General features: G+C 40.7%; 1 protein-coding gene across 7 annotated transcripts in view; it reads right to left on the bottom strand.

Moving 5' to 3' along the window:
• The window catches only part of pds5a (PDS5 cohesin associated factor A), a 163,786-nt gene that overhangs the window by 43,140 nt on the left and 104,211 nt on the right, over positions 1-16,435 (bottom strand). For 6 of the 7 annotated variants that reach the window (XM_078399742.1, XM_078399715.1, XM_078399706.1 and 3 more), the window contains 6 exons: positions 10,412-10,493; positions 10,074-10,122; positions 6,229-6,386; positions 4,473-4,588; positions 2,368-2,473; positions 1,841-2,001 (listed from right to left, as the gene is read on the bottom strand). In XM_078399742.1, the coding sequence (XP_078255868.1) occupies positions 1,841-2,001; positions 2,368-2,473; positions 4,473-4,588; positions 6,229-6,386; positions 10,074-10,122; positions 10,412-10,493 (672 nt within the window). The remainder of the gene's footprint in view (positions 1-1,840; positions 2,002-2,367; positions 2,474-4,472; positions 4,589-6,228; positions 6,387-10,073; positions 10,123-10,411; positions 10,494-16,435) is intronic. The other variant, XM_078399723.1, reaches the window with a different exon arrangement.

The following is a 16,435-nucleotide window of genomic DNA, read 5'->3' as shown; positions in this document are numbered from 1 at the left end:
GATCATTTTCCAATGTTCAAAAGATTCAGAATCGGTTCCTGTGGATTGGATAGCTAATGTTATCCCACTTCAGTTAGCCTGACATCGGTGGTTGGGAAGATGCTGGAGTCAATTATAAAAGATGAAATAGCAGCACATTTGGATAGCAGTGACAGGATCGATCCGAAGCATGGATTTACGAAGGGGAAATCACTAATCTTCTGGAATTTTTTGAGGATGATGGACAAGGGAGAGCCAGTGGATGTACCTGGACTTTCAGAAAGCCTCTGATAAGGTCCTACATGGGAGATTAGTGGGCAAATTAGAGCATATTGTATTGGGGGTAGGGTACTGACATGGATAGAAAATTGAAGGTAGACACAAAATGCTGGAATAACTCAGCAGGTCAGGCAGCATCTCAGGAGAGAAGGAATGGGTGACGTTTCGGGTCGGGACCCTTTTTCAGACTGATGTCAGGGGAGGACAAAGATCAGAAGTAGTAGGAGACAGGAAGACAACTGATGTCAGGGGAGGGGGCGAGAAAATTGGTTGGCAGCCAGGAAACAAAGTGTAGGGATTAACGGGTCCCTTTTAGAATGGCAGGCAGTGACTAGTGGGGTACCGCAAGGCTTGGTGCTAGGACTGCAGCTATTTACAATATACATTAATGACATAGATGAAGGGATTAAAAGTAACATTAGCAAATTTGCAGATGACACAAAGCTGGGTGGCAGTGTGAATTGTGAGGAGGATGCTCTGAGGATGCAGGGTGACTTAGACAGGTTGGGTAAGTGGGCAGATGCATGGCAGATGCAGTTTAATGTGGATAAATGTGAGGTTATCCACTTTGGTGGCAAGAAAAGGAAGGCAGATTATTATCTGAATGGTGTCAAGTTACGAAAAAGGGCAGAACAATGAGATCTGGGTGTCCTTGTTCATCAGTCACTGAAAGCAAGCATGCAGGTACAGCAGGCAGTGGAGAAAGCTAATGGCATGTTGGCCTTCATATCGAGAGGAGTTGAGTATCGGTGCAAAGAGGTCCTTCTGCAGTTGTACCGAGCCCTGGTGAGACCACACCTGGAGTATTGTGTGCAGTTTTGGTTTCCAAATTTGAAGGACATTCTTGCTATTGAGGGAGTGCAGTGTAGGTTCTACTTGGTGAAACCAAAATGTATAAAAATGGCCTTTATTAAAATCTGACAATGTGCACTTTAACCACATGTGATTTTTTTCTATTACAAATCTCAAATTGTGGAGTGCAGAGGCAAATAAATGAATGATGGGTCTTTGTCCCAGACATTATGGAGGGTACTATACATACAAGTTCATAAGTGATAGGAGCAGAATTAGGCCATTCAATCATGGCTGATCGATCTCTCCGTCCTAACCCCATTCTCCTGCCTTCTCCCCAAAACCCCAGACACCCATCCTAATCAAGAATCTATTTACATCTGCCTTAAAAATATCCATTGACGGCCTCCACAGCCTTCTGTGGCATTGAATTCCACAGTTCCACCACTCTCTGACTAAAGAAATCCATCCTCATCTCCTTCCGAAAGGAATGTCCTTAATTCTGATGTCCTTAACTCTGGTCCTATACTCTCCCACTAGTGGAAACATCCTCTCCACATCCACTCTATCCAGGACTTTCAGGTTTCAGTAAGTTTCAATGAGGTCCCCTTCTTCCTTCTAAACTCCAGTGAGTAGAGGCTCTGTGCTGTCAAATGTTTTAGGTGCAAATACATATGTCAATCTTCCTACAACTGCTTTACCTGTGACATGACAACACGGAAACAAGAGTTCTGCTAATTTTACAAACTTTTCCTTGTCCATGATAGCTTTTTCAAAAAGTTGGACTTACGAACGAATTTGTAGAAGGTCTGCCTCTATTTTGTGCCCCGTGTTTCTAAAGATTTGAATAGCAGCTTCAGCAACTTTGTCATCCTCCATTTTTAGACACTGCAAGAGCGATTCATATGTCTCTGAAGAGTGGAAGGAGGTAGGATGTGTGAATGATAAAACCTGCAGAACAGTAATTGGGGGCAATAAAGAAATCTTTTACAAATACTTATTTATTCTTGGGTACAATATGCACTATTTTTTAAATAAACTGAAATTCCAAAATAACTGTACAATGGCAATTAGTGTTAAACAATATTCAGTAACTAATTCATTACTGTTGCTTAATATCAAAAGCTTCACAAAAATACAATCCGACTACAAAATGAAACAAGGTCAGTTTGAAATTTATACAACAGAAAACTCAAATTACAATTACAGGATGTTTATATTTCTAAGGAGTTTCTGAATGTAAGCATTGGGATTCAAAGCATCAATCTAAATTGATATCAAATTAATAGATTCACTCTCCATATGAGTGGCAAATACCTTAAGCAGCTCCAAGCCTGCCCTAATTGCAGAATCAGGTGACACGCCCTCTTCTTCATCATCTGCAGTCCCTTCTATTGATTTGTTCATTAGTTTCACTAAAGAGCTGAAAAATACAAATGCGTTATGACTTAAAATTAAGCATATTGGGATACAAATTGACAGGTGGTCTGCCAGCCTTACAAGTATAAAAATACTTTAAAACTCTGGAGGTTAGAGTTCAATTAACCATGAATTGTCAGATTTTATTTTAAACATATTCATATATTTGCAGAGATTCATTTAAGAGATGTTAGAGAGGACTACCTAGAATTCTATTTTATGTTCAAACGTTGACAGATGGGAGATGGGATTTTTAAAAAAAATTCAGGAGGATGAAGGAAATTGCTTCGAACGAAAATTCATGAAGACATCAAAAAGCTAACAGTCTGTCCCAATTTTTCTAGCAGTGGGATTTCAGAGAAGGATATACCCTTATTTTTAAATATCTTTGAAAGGGGGAAAGCCTCATCAACTGTAGTGGACACATCTGTTGTTAAGGCATCCCATATAAAGATTAAACATCATTTCTTTCAAGATGCTTATACTGTGCAAAGAGACTAAAGCATGCTTCCACCTTGTAGAACAGAATTTCCATTTGGATAGACCAGGGATCTCCAAACTGTGGCCCACGGGCCACATCCAGCCCACCACGAGATTTTATCCGGCTCGCAACAAGCTCTTAGGGGGTGGGAACTGGAGGCAGAAGCTGCCGGCGAAGGTTCACTGAAGAGCAGTTCACCATCAACCCAAAGCTGGGACAAGGCGAGAGATCGCAGCACCCCCTCGCAAACAAGAAACTCAAGGAAACTTCCCTCCTCGCCGCTGCCGGTCACGCCGGGGAGAGGGGAAGAGAGAGTCGGGGTAGAGGGAGCAGCGGGTGAGAGCGGGAGCACGGGGAGGGTGTCAGCGGGGGCTGCTCTCTCCCTCCCTCCCTCTCCCCAGAGCCAGCTCCTGTGCCGCTCCTCCACTCTCTTCCCCGGCCCCGTCTCCCTCTAACACAGCGAAATAAGAACAAACACAAGTGAAACTTCCCTCCTCACCGCCCCTCACCCCAGGGATCCGGGGCTTCTGAACAACTGCTACACTTGTGCTTGTTCTTATTTCGCTGCGTCAGAGGGAGACGGGGCCGGGGAAGAGAGTGGAGGAGCGGCGCAGATCTCGCTGGTGCTGGCAGAGAGAAAGAGGGGAGAGGGAGGGAGCAGCACCCGCAAGTGGCGGCGTTCCTTCACCCTCCCCCTCGCTCCCTCTATCCCGACTCTCTCCCCCTCCTCTCTCTCTCCCCCCCAGTGGTGGTCACTATATTTCATTCTGTTTTATAAATAATTATATACCTGCAGTATATATATATATATTCCAATATTTCAAGCTCTTTTAAAAAATTGAATATTATTTATTTGTTGCCATATAAACCTAATGTAAACTAATCTAATCTAACCTAATTTAACCTTTCCTGATCTAATCGAACGTAACCTAGTCTAAACTTTGAGTTCATTAAATTTATAAAAATCACACTTCTTTATTTTTTCCTATATCCCGCAAAAAGGTGCAAAATATATAATGTGGCCCTCATGCTGAAATGTTTGGAGGCCCCTGGGATAGACGATGAAAAGAACCACAAACGTGACAATGCAGTTATTCCTAGAGCCCAAAATTAACTTCACCATGCCGGGCAATACCAGGACTTCTGATACATTTTCGCAAATCTTAAATTATTTTTTCTTATAAATGTTTGGTATCAGGTCATTATTGTCACGTGTACTGAGGTACAGTGAAAAACTTTGTTTAGTGTACTATTCAAGCAAACCAGATATGTGTACAGCAATACAAATAGAGAAAGGAAACAAAGTACAGAATATATATTTAAAAAAAGTGCAATTTCATTTAGTTGCTGAAATCGTAAGACTGCAGTAGCAAATCTTGTAGACGTAAAGATTATTAAAATTTCTATACTCTGCATAATTTATTTCAGTTCAGTAAACTAAACTTTCTTTCTTTGAAAACAGCAACCTCTTTTACTCAATTTATCACGGTTTCAAATACTTTAAATATTTTGAAAGATATACCTGATGGCTTCTGAGTCAATGTGCACTGGTGCAATCCTTTCTAGTAAGAATTTCACCATTTCCAGGAAGGGATTAGTCGGCTGCTTGGGATTTGCTAGTTTACGTGTAATTTCTCTCTAAATAAAGGAAATAAAAAGCATTGTTAAATCACATTCAAACATGTGCAAAGTAATTGATTCAGAAATGACAATCATTAATGGTTAGCCACAAATTGCTAGTTTTACAACAAGTTCGTTGTTTGCTAATAGTTTGGTGCAAAATGCTGGATTATCAATTATCAAGAAAGACATGGACTATCACACCATTAATACAGGTTACCATCTTAATTTATTCCACAAAAGGTATTCATCTTTTTACCACCAGGGTTAATTGTCACTTTTAATCATTTAGATCAATTGTACATTTTAACTAGACCGTACGAAAACATCTTGGATTTAGATAATCTTGCATTATATGGCTTCAGACATCCTTTGTGAGGTAATACCAAAGAGCTGTGGTGGGGGAGGTTTATTTTCATTTTTAAACCGAGAAAGAGGAGCTTTCCTAAAACCTGATTCTGAATGAACAACCTGGCCTGACAGTTATAACTGACAGCATTCTTTAAGGTTTCCACAGGCATGATCTCCCAGGCAGAAGGAGCCTGAAAATTGAAAACTAGCTATTATTCCACTATTAGCAGGGAGAAAGCCCATGACGGTACGTAATGTACAGCATTTCTGGATAGTGAACATCCTCCCCACTCATCACCAGATGTTTCTATGGTTAAGTCGCCTGGGGTTGAGGGCTCATTCACTGTGATGAAAAATATTCTATGCTGCTGATAGGCAGAGAGCTGGCCTCCTCTAGATTTTGCCTGGGTGCACATTGGAAGAAACAAGATATGTTCAAGAGTGTACTTCTGGCAAACACTGGCAAATAACCTTAGCAATATCAGTTGTGTTGTTATTTGCACACAAATTAAAGGACAACCTGGAGTGAGGGGCTGTGATGCACTAACAAAACAAATGTCAAATAGCGGCACGGTGGCGCAGCGGTAGAGTTGCTACCTTACAGCGAATGCAGCGCCGGAGACTCAGGTTCGATCCTGACTACGGGCACCGTCTGTACGGAGTTTGTACGTTCTCCCCGTAACCTGCATGGGTTTTCTCCGAGATCTTCGGTTTCCTCCCACACTCCAAAGACGTACAGGTATGTAGGTTAATTGACTGGGTAAATGTAAAAATTGTCCCTAGTGTGTGTAGGATAGTGTTAATGTGCAGGGATCGCTGGGCGGCGTGGACTCGGTGGGCCGAAGGGCCTGTTTCCGCGCTGTATCTCCAAATCTAAAAAAAAAAAGCTTCTACCCAGTCTACCATACCATTAATCTGCAAAAGCAATATTTCCTCACCTACTTAACCAATGACACACATTGAATGTCAATTGGACTTATGGCAAGGACAGACTAAAATCCTGCAGATTCCTGGAAACGTCATTAGAATCAGAATCACACTGAACAATTCACAACTTTAATAACTGACATGCAACATCTCTGGCACCAAAGATTAACACCACACTTGGAACCTCATTCTTCACAGATGTGAATTATTTCAAAGGACTCTGAAAATGCTGAATTTGTAATATTTTATTTTTGCCTCATTTTCCCGTCCTTCTCTTTCTTCCTCCTTAATCCAATGTTTACTTAACACTTAATCACTGATGATAAAAATCAAGCTTTTTTAATTAGAAATATCATAGGCAGCTAAGAACATTCCCTTACCACACAGACTTCCGCTTGCTTGCAAGAGCAGGCAGGGCTAATCAGCAGCTCCAATTGACTACGCAGCCTCTCATCATCACCCAGGACCTGGTTAAATTTCTTCATGAAATCCTGTGCTTTTCCTGGGTCAGGCAAATTTTCTATTTGAGGAATAATAACTGTTAAAGTTATATATAATGAATACTCGCAGCAACTAATTAAAAAAAATTTTTTTAATGGAACATTTCCAAAATCAAATTTTGAATAGTATTTGTGCTTGTTCCAATGTAAGCCCGTTATTTTCCATGTAACAGAGAAATTCAACTGCATAAATCAAAAATCCCTGTCCCGTTAAGAATTGTTCCAAATGAAACCTGTGATCCACACCTCTACCCCATGCCACAAAGGCATTTCCCCTCATGTTGGCATCGTCATTTTATTCACAAGTAGTTGACAAAATAATAATGGCTGTAAGGACCCATTTCACCCTTTGAAGAAGGAATTTCTGTATCTATTTTATTGAAAACGCATGTTTGTAAATTAGTTAGGACCAAGATTAATTTGTCACAAAAAACTAGTTCTTGCTGCTAACATAAAGTCAATGATTTCTCTATTTAGTAGAAAAGCAAAGCAGTCAAGTTTACCGTCCACATATACATAAATGAACACAAGACAATGTCTCCAGACAAGTTCAAAAGAGCAGTGAGGGGGGGAGGATATAGATGTTAGGCAACCATAAGACAAAAAGGCAGGGAAAATTTCTTTGACTCTAGTTATTGTTGTCCATGAATAACTTTCTTACACTAGTGCTGCATTAGGAGTATTGCATCTGACTACATTGAGATGAAAACTTTGCTCAGTTGCAGATCCTACTTGGGAGTGGAGTTTCACTCTTGGTACTCAACCAAATTTTTATTCTGGACACCCTCGACAAGTTTCACAAATAGAAGCAAATGCTTCAATGAACAATCCATGCTAGTGGATTATATTATATCACATGATCAGTCAAAGAACAACTGGGCAACAGATATGCCCAGAACTAGAGTGCAGTTTATCTGAACAGTTTCTTAATATTGTTTGTAATCAAAAAATGCAAGCTACTGCTCACAGAATAACACAAAATTTCAAAACCTACAAGGTTGTTAATTTACTTTGGAAGACGATTGTACAATCAAACTCTATGCTCATACATGGTGGTAAACCACTTGCAAAACCCCCAGGCTACCTTCAATGCAGTCCCCCAAAATGTTTTACCACATTTCAATAGACAATAGGTGCAGGAGTAGGCCATTCGGCCCTTCGAGCCAGCACCGCCATTCAATGTGATCATGGCTGATCATTCTCAATCAGTACCCCGTTCCTGCCTTCTCCCCATACCCCCTGACTCTGCTATCCTTAAGAACTCTATCTAGCTCTCTCTTGAATGCATTCAGAGAATTGGCCTCCACTGCCTTCTGAGGCAGAGAATTCCACAGATTCACAACTCTGACTGAAAAGGTTTTTCCTCATCTCAGTTCTAAATGGCCTACCCCTTATTCTTAAACTGTGGCCCCTTGTTCTGGATTCCCCCAACATTGGGAACATGTTTCCTGCCTCTAACGTGTCCAATCCCTTAATAATCTTATACGTTTCGATAAGATCTCCTCTCATCCTTCTAAATTCCAGTGTATACAAGCCTAGTCGCTCAAGTCTTTCAACATATGACAGTCCCACCATTCCGGGAATTAACCTAGTAAACCTACGCTGCACGCCCTCAATAGCAAGAATATCCTTCCTCAAATTCGGAGACCAAAACTGCACACAGTACTCCAGGTGCGGTCTCACTAGGGCCCTGTACAACTGCAGAAGGACCTCTTTGCTCCTATACTCAACTCCTCTTGTTATGAAGGCCAACATTCCATTGGCTTTCTTCACTGCCTGCTGTAGTAATCCTAATTATATTTGTTCAGAAAGGTTGAACAACTTATTCTTCAACTCAATAACTTTTTCCAGATCAAAGTTGTAGCTATAGGCACTCGCATAGGTCCAAGCTATGCCACGTTCAGAGACCAATGTCAATCAGTGATTCACTTGCAGATCTTCCAACCTAATGTACTGCATTTAGTTTTCACAATGCAGACTTCTCTAGTAAAGAAACCAAACGCAGAATGGGTGATTACTTTGCAGTTACTCTGTATGAGTAAACCTGAACTTCCAGCTGATTGCCACTAAGGAATAACACTTGATCTTCCACCTGGGCACAATGCAGCCTGCAGGACTCAATATCAAATTCTCTAAAGTAATAATTCACACTATTTTTGTTTGTATTAGAATTAGCCAATTTTTTAAACAGTTTCCATTACATTGCACTATCCTGTCATCATTTTGGCTCAGTTTTTCTTTTTTTGTAAGTCTGGAAACATCCCACAGCAACAAATCATACCAAGAATCTTAATTGTCTTTTAACTGCCACATTAGGTCATCCCGTCTAAATCCGAGAGATATTCCATCAAACCCCCACCCCAACCTTCTTTGTTGTTTGGGGGTGGGGGGGTGGGAGGCGGATGGGTGGACAAAGGCCAGAAATTAAATGATGAAAGGTATGATGCAAAGATAGAAGAGTTGCACATTGCGAAGCCAGCGATAGGGATGTTGGTGAAAGGAGGAGGGGGAGGGAAGAAATGGGTGAGAGTGGCAATGGAGCACAGGAGGTGGTGGGAAATGGGGGAAGTTACTCCGGCACTTAGAGTACCTACAGTATTTGTAGAAACATTGAACTGCAGATGCTGATTTGCAAATAAAGACAAAGCGCGGGAGTAATCTCCCCTCCCCTTGCACCTAAATTCCTTCCTCTAGCTTCACAATTCACAACTCTTCAATCTTGTTGTCTTTGTCTTTTCACCTCTGGCATTTATCCAACCATCCTCCTATCAAAACGTCCCTCACCTGTATCCACCTATTACTTGCCAGACTTCAGCCTGCCTCTCCCTACCACAGTCTGAAAATGGGTTCTCACCCGAAACTTCACCTTACCACATGCTCCAGAGATGCTGCCTGAACTGTTGAGTTACTCCAGCACTTTGTGGCTTTTCTTTTTAAACCAACAATATTTTTTAGAATCGTTGTTCTGATTTCAGGGGCACTGCTGCTTTCTCAGCAGAGGTACAGAAGTGTGAAAATGCATACCTCCAGATTCAGAGGGATTCTTCCCAGCGTTTCTGCTGTTATCAGGCAACTGAACCATCCTATCACCAACTGGGAAGTGGTCCTGACCTACTATGTACCTAATTGGAGACCCTCAGACTATCTTTAATTAGATTTTACTGGATTTTATCTTGTGCTAAACATTATTCCCATTATCCTGTATCTGTACACTGTGGATGGCGTGATTATAATCATGTGTAGTCTTTCCACTGACAAGATAGCACGCAACAAAAAGTTTTTCACTGTATCTCGGTACATGTGACAATAAACTAAACAAACTTTTTAAATTCTAAGAATCCAATACCAAAACACCATGCATGTTAACCATATCTAGGTAATTTATACATTTGGAGAGATCAAAGGTGGCAAAATAGAGAGATCTCAAAGTGCATCCCTACGCATATGTAATGAGCTATTAATAAATTGTTTAAAATTGTACAAAGCTGTGAAATCAAATTACAAACTATACTTTGTGTTATACGCATTTGGAAAACAAGTGATAAAAAGCCTTCTGTGACACTTTAAGATGTAGGAGAGTACGCATTAATTATTAGTTTATCAAAATAGGTAACAAGGGCAACACAGCCACTAGATATAATTAGAGATAACATTAAAACAACTTTGCAATCAATATCAACAAATACACTGCGCAAAGTTGTAAGAGAAAACAAAAGCATACTTACTTGCTATAGCCATCAATTTGGCAAACATTGCACTATTGTTAGCTTCTGACTGAAACAAAAAAGGTATTAATGTTAGAAAAACAATGAATTCCTCCTGATTTATTTTTGAAATGGCAAACTTAGTAAACATTTCAGGTGAATCTTTTTTGTTTAATTGATAGGGTTATGACTGTATTCAATCTTTGATTTTATTGTGTACGCTGAAAACGAATTAAGATATTGGATCTTTATCAAAAATCAAAGAAATTATACAACTGGAAATATTTCAAAACAGATTTTATATATATTTTAATCACTTAGATATGTGCATCAGATGTTAATACACTAATGAAACTTACAGCTGGTTGTTTATGCAGGTCCAATAACTCCCGGACATGACTCCTCAGCATATTTTGGCACTTCCACATTTCGTTCAATGCTCTGCGGATGAAAAAAAATTATACTTGAAACAGTAATACTAATATAAGCTAAATTTTGCTTTCATGAATGTCATTTGTTTTTTAAACAGATAGCTTCTTATATTCTTTAAAACAAATATGTTCCTATAGTCACCTTGTTAACAAAAAAAAAACATGGACATGCAAAGATATTATGAGAATTCACACAAAGATTCTGTTTGCAATCATGGCAATTCTTTCCTGAACATAGTCCCAGCATATTACCCACATACGTAAGCTTTCAATTTGAATTGCATGCCTAGTTTTCTGAAGAGCAATGCTAGGAATATCTTCAAACACAACAAGTCCAAGACAACACAGCATTAAAAAAATCTAGGAATTTTAAGAATTCTCATTTACTCAGCTTTTACATACACAAACTATATAGTTGAACCTATTGAGTTCCACATTCATGTAATTTCAATACTGACCAAGCAAATTGACAATTCTCCAAACAATTATTTCAGTGAAATCAAGAAGTACCAATAAAGAATCTCCCATCATATTGGCTAAACAATCCATAACAGTTTGAAAGATTGGTTTTACAGCAAAAAAATTGTTGTGACCAGATACTTATCAGGCACTTGTACAAAATGGGCAAGTTTTTTAAACCTCTGATTTCAGTGGTAAAAAAGATAATGCTGCTTCAGATAACATAAATCCATCCTCGTAAAGTATGGTAGAACAATTCATTAGGTCAGTTTAATATGCAACATAAATACAGAATTTTTAAAAAGAGGATGAAGAGGGTGATCTTATAGAGGTGTATTAAAATCACGAAGGGAATTGATAGGATGAATGCAGTCTTTTACCCAGATTAGGGAAATCAAAATTGATGAGCGTTTGACGGTTCGGAACCTGTATCCGCTGGAATTTAGAAGAATGAGGGGAATCTCATTGAAACTCACTGAATAGCGAAAGGCTTGGATGGAGTGAATGTGGAGAGGATGTTTCCACTCGTGTGATGGTCTCTGACAAGTGGGCACACTCAGAATAAAAGGACATAATTTTAGAAAGGAGATGAGGAGGAATTTCATTAAACAGAGGGTGATGAATCCGTGGAATTCATTACCACAAATCGCTGTGGAGGCCAAGCCTTTAGGTTTTTTAAAGTGGAGATTGATCGCTTCTTGTTAAGGGTGTTAAAGGTCATAGGGAGAAGACTGGAGGATGGGTTGAGAGGGAAAGACAGATCAGCCATGATTGAATGGTGTAGAAGAATCGACAGAGGAAACATGAGTGAGGAACCCATCTATGACAAAAGGGGGGAAACCACGTTTACTAAAGAAAGAGGACATCACAGAAGTTTTAGAATTGAAAGCCTCATCTTGGAAGCAGTAGCAGTGGAGATGGGAGAAATTCAGGGTAGAGGATAGCACTTTTGCAAGAGACAGGGTGGGGGGAAGTGTAGTCCAGATATCTACAGGAGTTGGTGGGTTTGTAATAGACATCAGTCGATAGTCGAGTCCCTGCGATGGAGACAGAAATCAAGAAAGGGGAGAATTTAGTTTAATTTATTGTCACCAGTTTCAAGGTATAGTGAAAAGCTTTTCATTGCGTGCAAACCAGTCAGCGGAAAGACAATACATTACAGTCAAGCCATCCACAATGTACAGATACATGATAAAAGGAGAGGTATCAGATAATCAAAGTAAATTTGAAAGCAGGGTGGAAGTCAATAGTAAAGTTAATGAAATCAACGAGTTTTGCACGAACGCATGAGGCAGCCGCAATGCAGTCGTCGATGTAGCAGAGGAAGTGTTAAGCATGGTGCCAGTGTACGTTTGGAACAAGGACTGTTCGATGTAACCAACAAAGGAAAGCATAGCTGGTGCCTGTGGCTACACGTTTAACTTGAAGAAACTGCGAGGAGTCAAAGGAGAAGGCGTTGAGGGTGAGGACAAATTCCGCTGGGCAGAGGAGAGAGTTGGTAACGGAAAACTGATTAGGTCTCTGTTCAAGGAAGAACAAAAGGGCCTTGAGATCTTCTTGGTGGGAGTTGAAGGTGTAAAAGGACTGGACATCCATTGTAGGCAATGGGGGCCTACAAATAGAAAGTTATTGAAGAGTTCAAGGGTGTGTGAGAAACGAATGGGTTTACTAGGGCAGTCCCGTTTGTGGATTTTCAGGAGATAGAAGTGGGGAGCAGGAGAAGTACAAGGTGGGAGGCTACAGAGGGGTATTGCCAGAGATGAAGAGATCGGCAACAATTTGGGAGATGACGGCCTGGTGTTTGTCTGTGGGGTCATGGTGAAGCCTGACCTCAGAATGGTTTGGAGGGATATGGGCCAAACGCAGGCAAATGGGACGAGCTTAGATGGAGCATCTTGGTTGACATGGACGAGTTGGGCTGAAGGGCCAGTCTACATGCTGTATGACTATGACTAATTGTAGCTGAGTGAAGTTAGACCAATGCGCACTTCTGACTTCAAGCAAACTGTTGAGGAGTAGTTTGGAATACTCTTATTTGATGATATAAACCAGAGTGATGGAGAATCTTCCAGTACAGTTTTTCGTTTACCAGAAATTGAGATGCACAGGTTGCTCAGATGTCAGATTTGTGTGAGTTGGATTACACTCAAATATGTTAAGGATAATACACTTTGGCATGAGAAGTGAAAGAAGATCAGGAAAAGGGTTCATGGCAGTAAATTAACAAGTAATTTACAAAGTTGCAGCAATTGTGTGATTAGAGTGGGAAAATCAAACTTTGTTTCTTAGTAAGGGACCCTCCAGGAAAAAAAATAGAACAGCCAGAAACCAGAAATTGAAACTTAAATTAATTGCATATTTAAGAGGGGCAAGTGAGCATAATTAATTTCCGACACCTGATGACAAGATTTGGCAGTAGATAAACAAAAAATGAATGATCCTAAGTGAATGTATATTACACTGATAAATAAAACCTCTTAAGAGTGATTGACCACAGTGTTCATCTGATGCCAAAGTGTAATATTCTAATGGCATTAGACTAAACATTACTAAAAATCGTAGCAAGTCTATAGATTGAGAAGCACAAAACAAAAAACTTAAGTATCAGCAACGGATGATCAAATATTATTACAATAAGAAGATGGAGTACAAGAATAAACCAACAATAAATACAAGATGTGTAGGAAAGAACTGCAGATGCAGGTTTAAATTGAAGGTAGACACAAAATGCTGGAGTTACTCAGCGGGACAGGCAGCATCTCTGGAGAGAAGGAATGGGTGACGTTTCGAGTCTGAAGAAGGGTCTCGACCTGAAACGTCACCCATTCCTTCTCTCCAGAGACGCTGCCTATCCCACTGAGTTACTCCAGCATTTTGTGCTACCTAAGAAATACAAGATGATTGTTGGAACTTTCACAACCCTGTGAAGAAGTGAACACCAAAAATAAGCAAAAGTCTCACAAAGGTTGTTATGAGGAATAAAAACAAATGGAAGAGGTTTCAACCAAATAATTTGCAACAATCTCCAGGGCAGGAGGCGGTAAATGTACCATAAATGGGGAGCCAAAGATCTAAATCGTCTCCGTCCATCCCTCTCCTCCACAGCTGCAGAAACCCTCATCCACGCCTTCATCACCTCCTGTCTGGACTACTGCAACAGTCTCCTCTATGGCTCACCCTCAAAAATCATCAGTAAACTTTAATATTCAAAACTCCGCTGCCCGTCTACTCACCCACTCCCCGATCCGTGACCATATCACCCCCGTCCTTTACAAGCTCCACTGGCTCTCCATCCCCCAGAGAATCCAGTACAAAATCCTCCTCATGACCTACAAAGCCCTCCATAACCTGGCCCCATCCTACCTGACTGACCTCCTCCACAGACACACTCCCACCTGCACCCTCCGCTCTGCTGCTGCCAACCTCCTGTCCCCCCCCATCCGGACCAAACTCAGATCCTGGGGGGACAGGGCTTTCTCCATCGCTGCTCCCACCCTCTGGAACTCACTACCCCAAACCGTCAGAGACTCCTCCTCACTCACCACATTCAAAACATCACTGAAGTCTCACCTGTTCAGCACTGCCTTCAACCACTGACCGTCACCTCACCTTCTGTCTCCTTTTTCTGTTCGTTTACTTATTTATCTATTTATTTTCTTCTCTATGTTCTAGTAATCCCTGTAAAGCGTCTTTGAGTGTTTGAAAAACGCTATATAAATGTAATGCATTATTATTATTAAATTAGGGGAGGAGCTTCAAGTAGTTTACATTACTATAGAGAAAATACCGGTTTCCACTTGGAGTTATAGAGTGATACAGTGTGGAAACAGGCCCTTCGGTCCAACTCGCTCACACCGGCCAACAATGTCCCAGCTACACTAGTCCCACTTGCCTGCGCTTGGTCCATATCCCTCCAAACCTGTCCTATCCAATGTACCTATCTAACTCTTTCTTAAACGATGGGATAGTTCCTGCCACAACTATCTCTTCTGGCAGCTTGTTCCATACACCCACCACCCTTTGTGTGAAAAAGTTACCCCCTCAGATTCCTATTAAATCTTTTCCCCTTCACCTTGAACCTATGTCGTCTGGTCCTCTCATGATCTTGTACACCTCTATAAGATCACCCCTCATCCTCCTGCGCTCCATGGAATAGAGACCCAGCTGACTAAACCTCTCCCTGCAGCTCACACCCTCAAGTCCTGGCAACATCTTCTTAAATCTTTTCTGAACCCTTTCAAGCTTGACAATATCTTTTCCATAACATGGTGCCCAGAACCGAAGACAATATTCTAAATGCAGTCTCACCAATGTCTTATACAATTGCAACATGACCTCCCAACTTCTACACTCAATACTCTGACTGATGAAAGCCAAAGTGCCAAAAGCCTTTTTGACCACATTATCCACCTGCCGCTCGACCTTCAAGGAACCATGCACCTGTACTCCTAGATCCCTCTGCTCTACAACACTGCCCAGAGGCCTACTATTTACTGTGTAGGTCCTGCCCTTGTTCGATGTCCCAAAATGCAACACCTCACACTTGTCCGTATTAAATTCCATCAACCATTCATCCGCTCACCTGGCCAATCGATCCAGATCCTGCTACAATCTTTCACAACCATCTTCACTATCTGCAAAAACCACTCACTTTTGTATCATCAGCAACCTTGCTAATCTTGCCCTGTATGGTTCTCATCAAAATCATTGATGTAGATGACAAACATTAACGGGCCCAGCACTGAACTAAGTTTACTTCTTAGCTCCAGAAACTCCTCCAGGGATGCACGATCCCAGCTGCCTATACCTGTCCCATGCATCCTTCTTGTTTTTGACCAACGCTTTTGACCAATACCCACTCAAAGTCCTTAGAACATTTCTCTTTAGCACCACTGAGCAAATTTTTAATTCAATGCCAACCACTTCTCCTTGTGTCCCTTGGACTTCAACTTTTCTGATGTATCATGTAATACTTTGTCTCCATACTAAAATCCATTTAATCTCTCAGAAATGTGTTACCTTCATCAATCCTCTTGGTATCATTTTAAAGATGAGGGGGCTGTCCCATATCAGATAAAAGTCTAACCTGTATGAATTGCATGTTAGAAGAATGAGAGGTGATCTCATTGAATCAAACCACATTCTGAGAGAATGATTCCTTTAGAGAATCCACTGTTAGGAAGCATAGTCCAAGGAAAAGATCTGGTCTTAATGCAGATTGTTGGAAATTCTCTAGGATATACATTCCTGCATATTTGAGTCTGCGATTTACAGTTTTAAGATACTAAAGGAATTGTATGTGTATTTGGCAAGAAAACAGACCTAAAATTAAAGAATTGTTCGTGCTGAAAGAGGCCATTTGGAACACTGAACACATTCTGCAATAGCACTCCAGTCGGTAACATTCCATAGCTCGTTTTCCTTTCTCCTATTATTTTTTTCCCCTCCCAATGTACCCATTCAATTCAGTTTTGAAATCAATTCCACATCTCC

The sequence above is a fragment of the Rhinoraja longicauda genome, chromosome 1, assembly GCF_053455715.1.
Source record: "Rhinoraja longicauda isolate Sanriku21f chromosome 1, sRhiLon1.1, whole genome shotgun sequence".
NCBI lineage: Eukaryota > Metazoa > Chordata > Chondrichthyes > Rajiformes > Arhynchobatidae > Rhinoraja > Rhinoraja longicauda.
The sequence above is the reverse complement of the archived record's forward strand: the minus strand, read 5'-3'. Positions and strand labels throughout refer to the sequence as shown.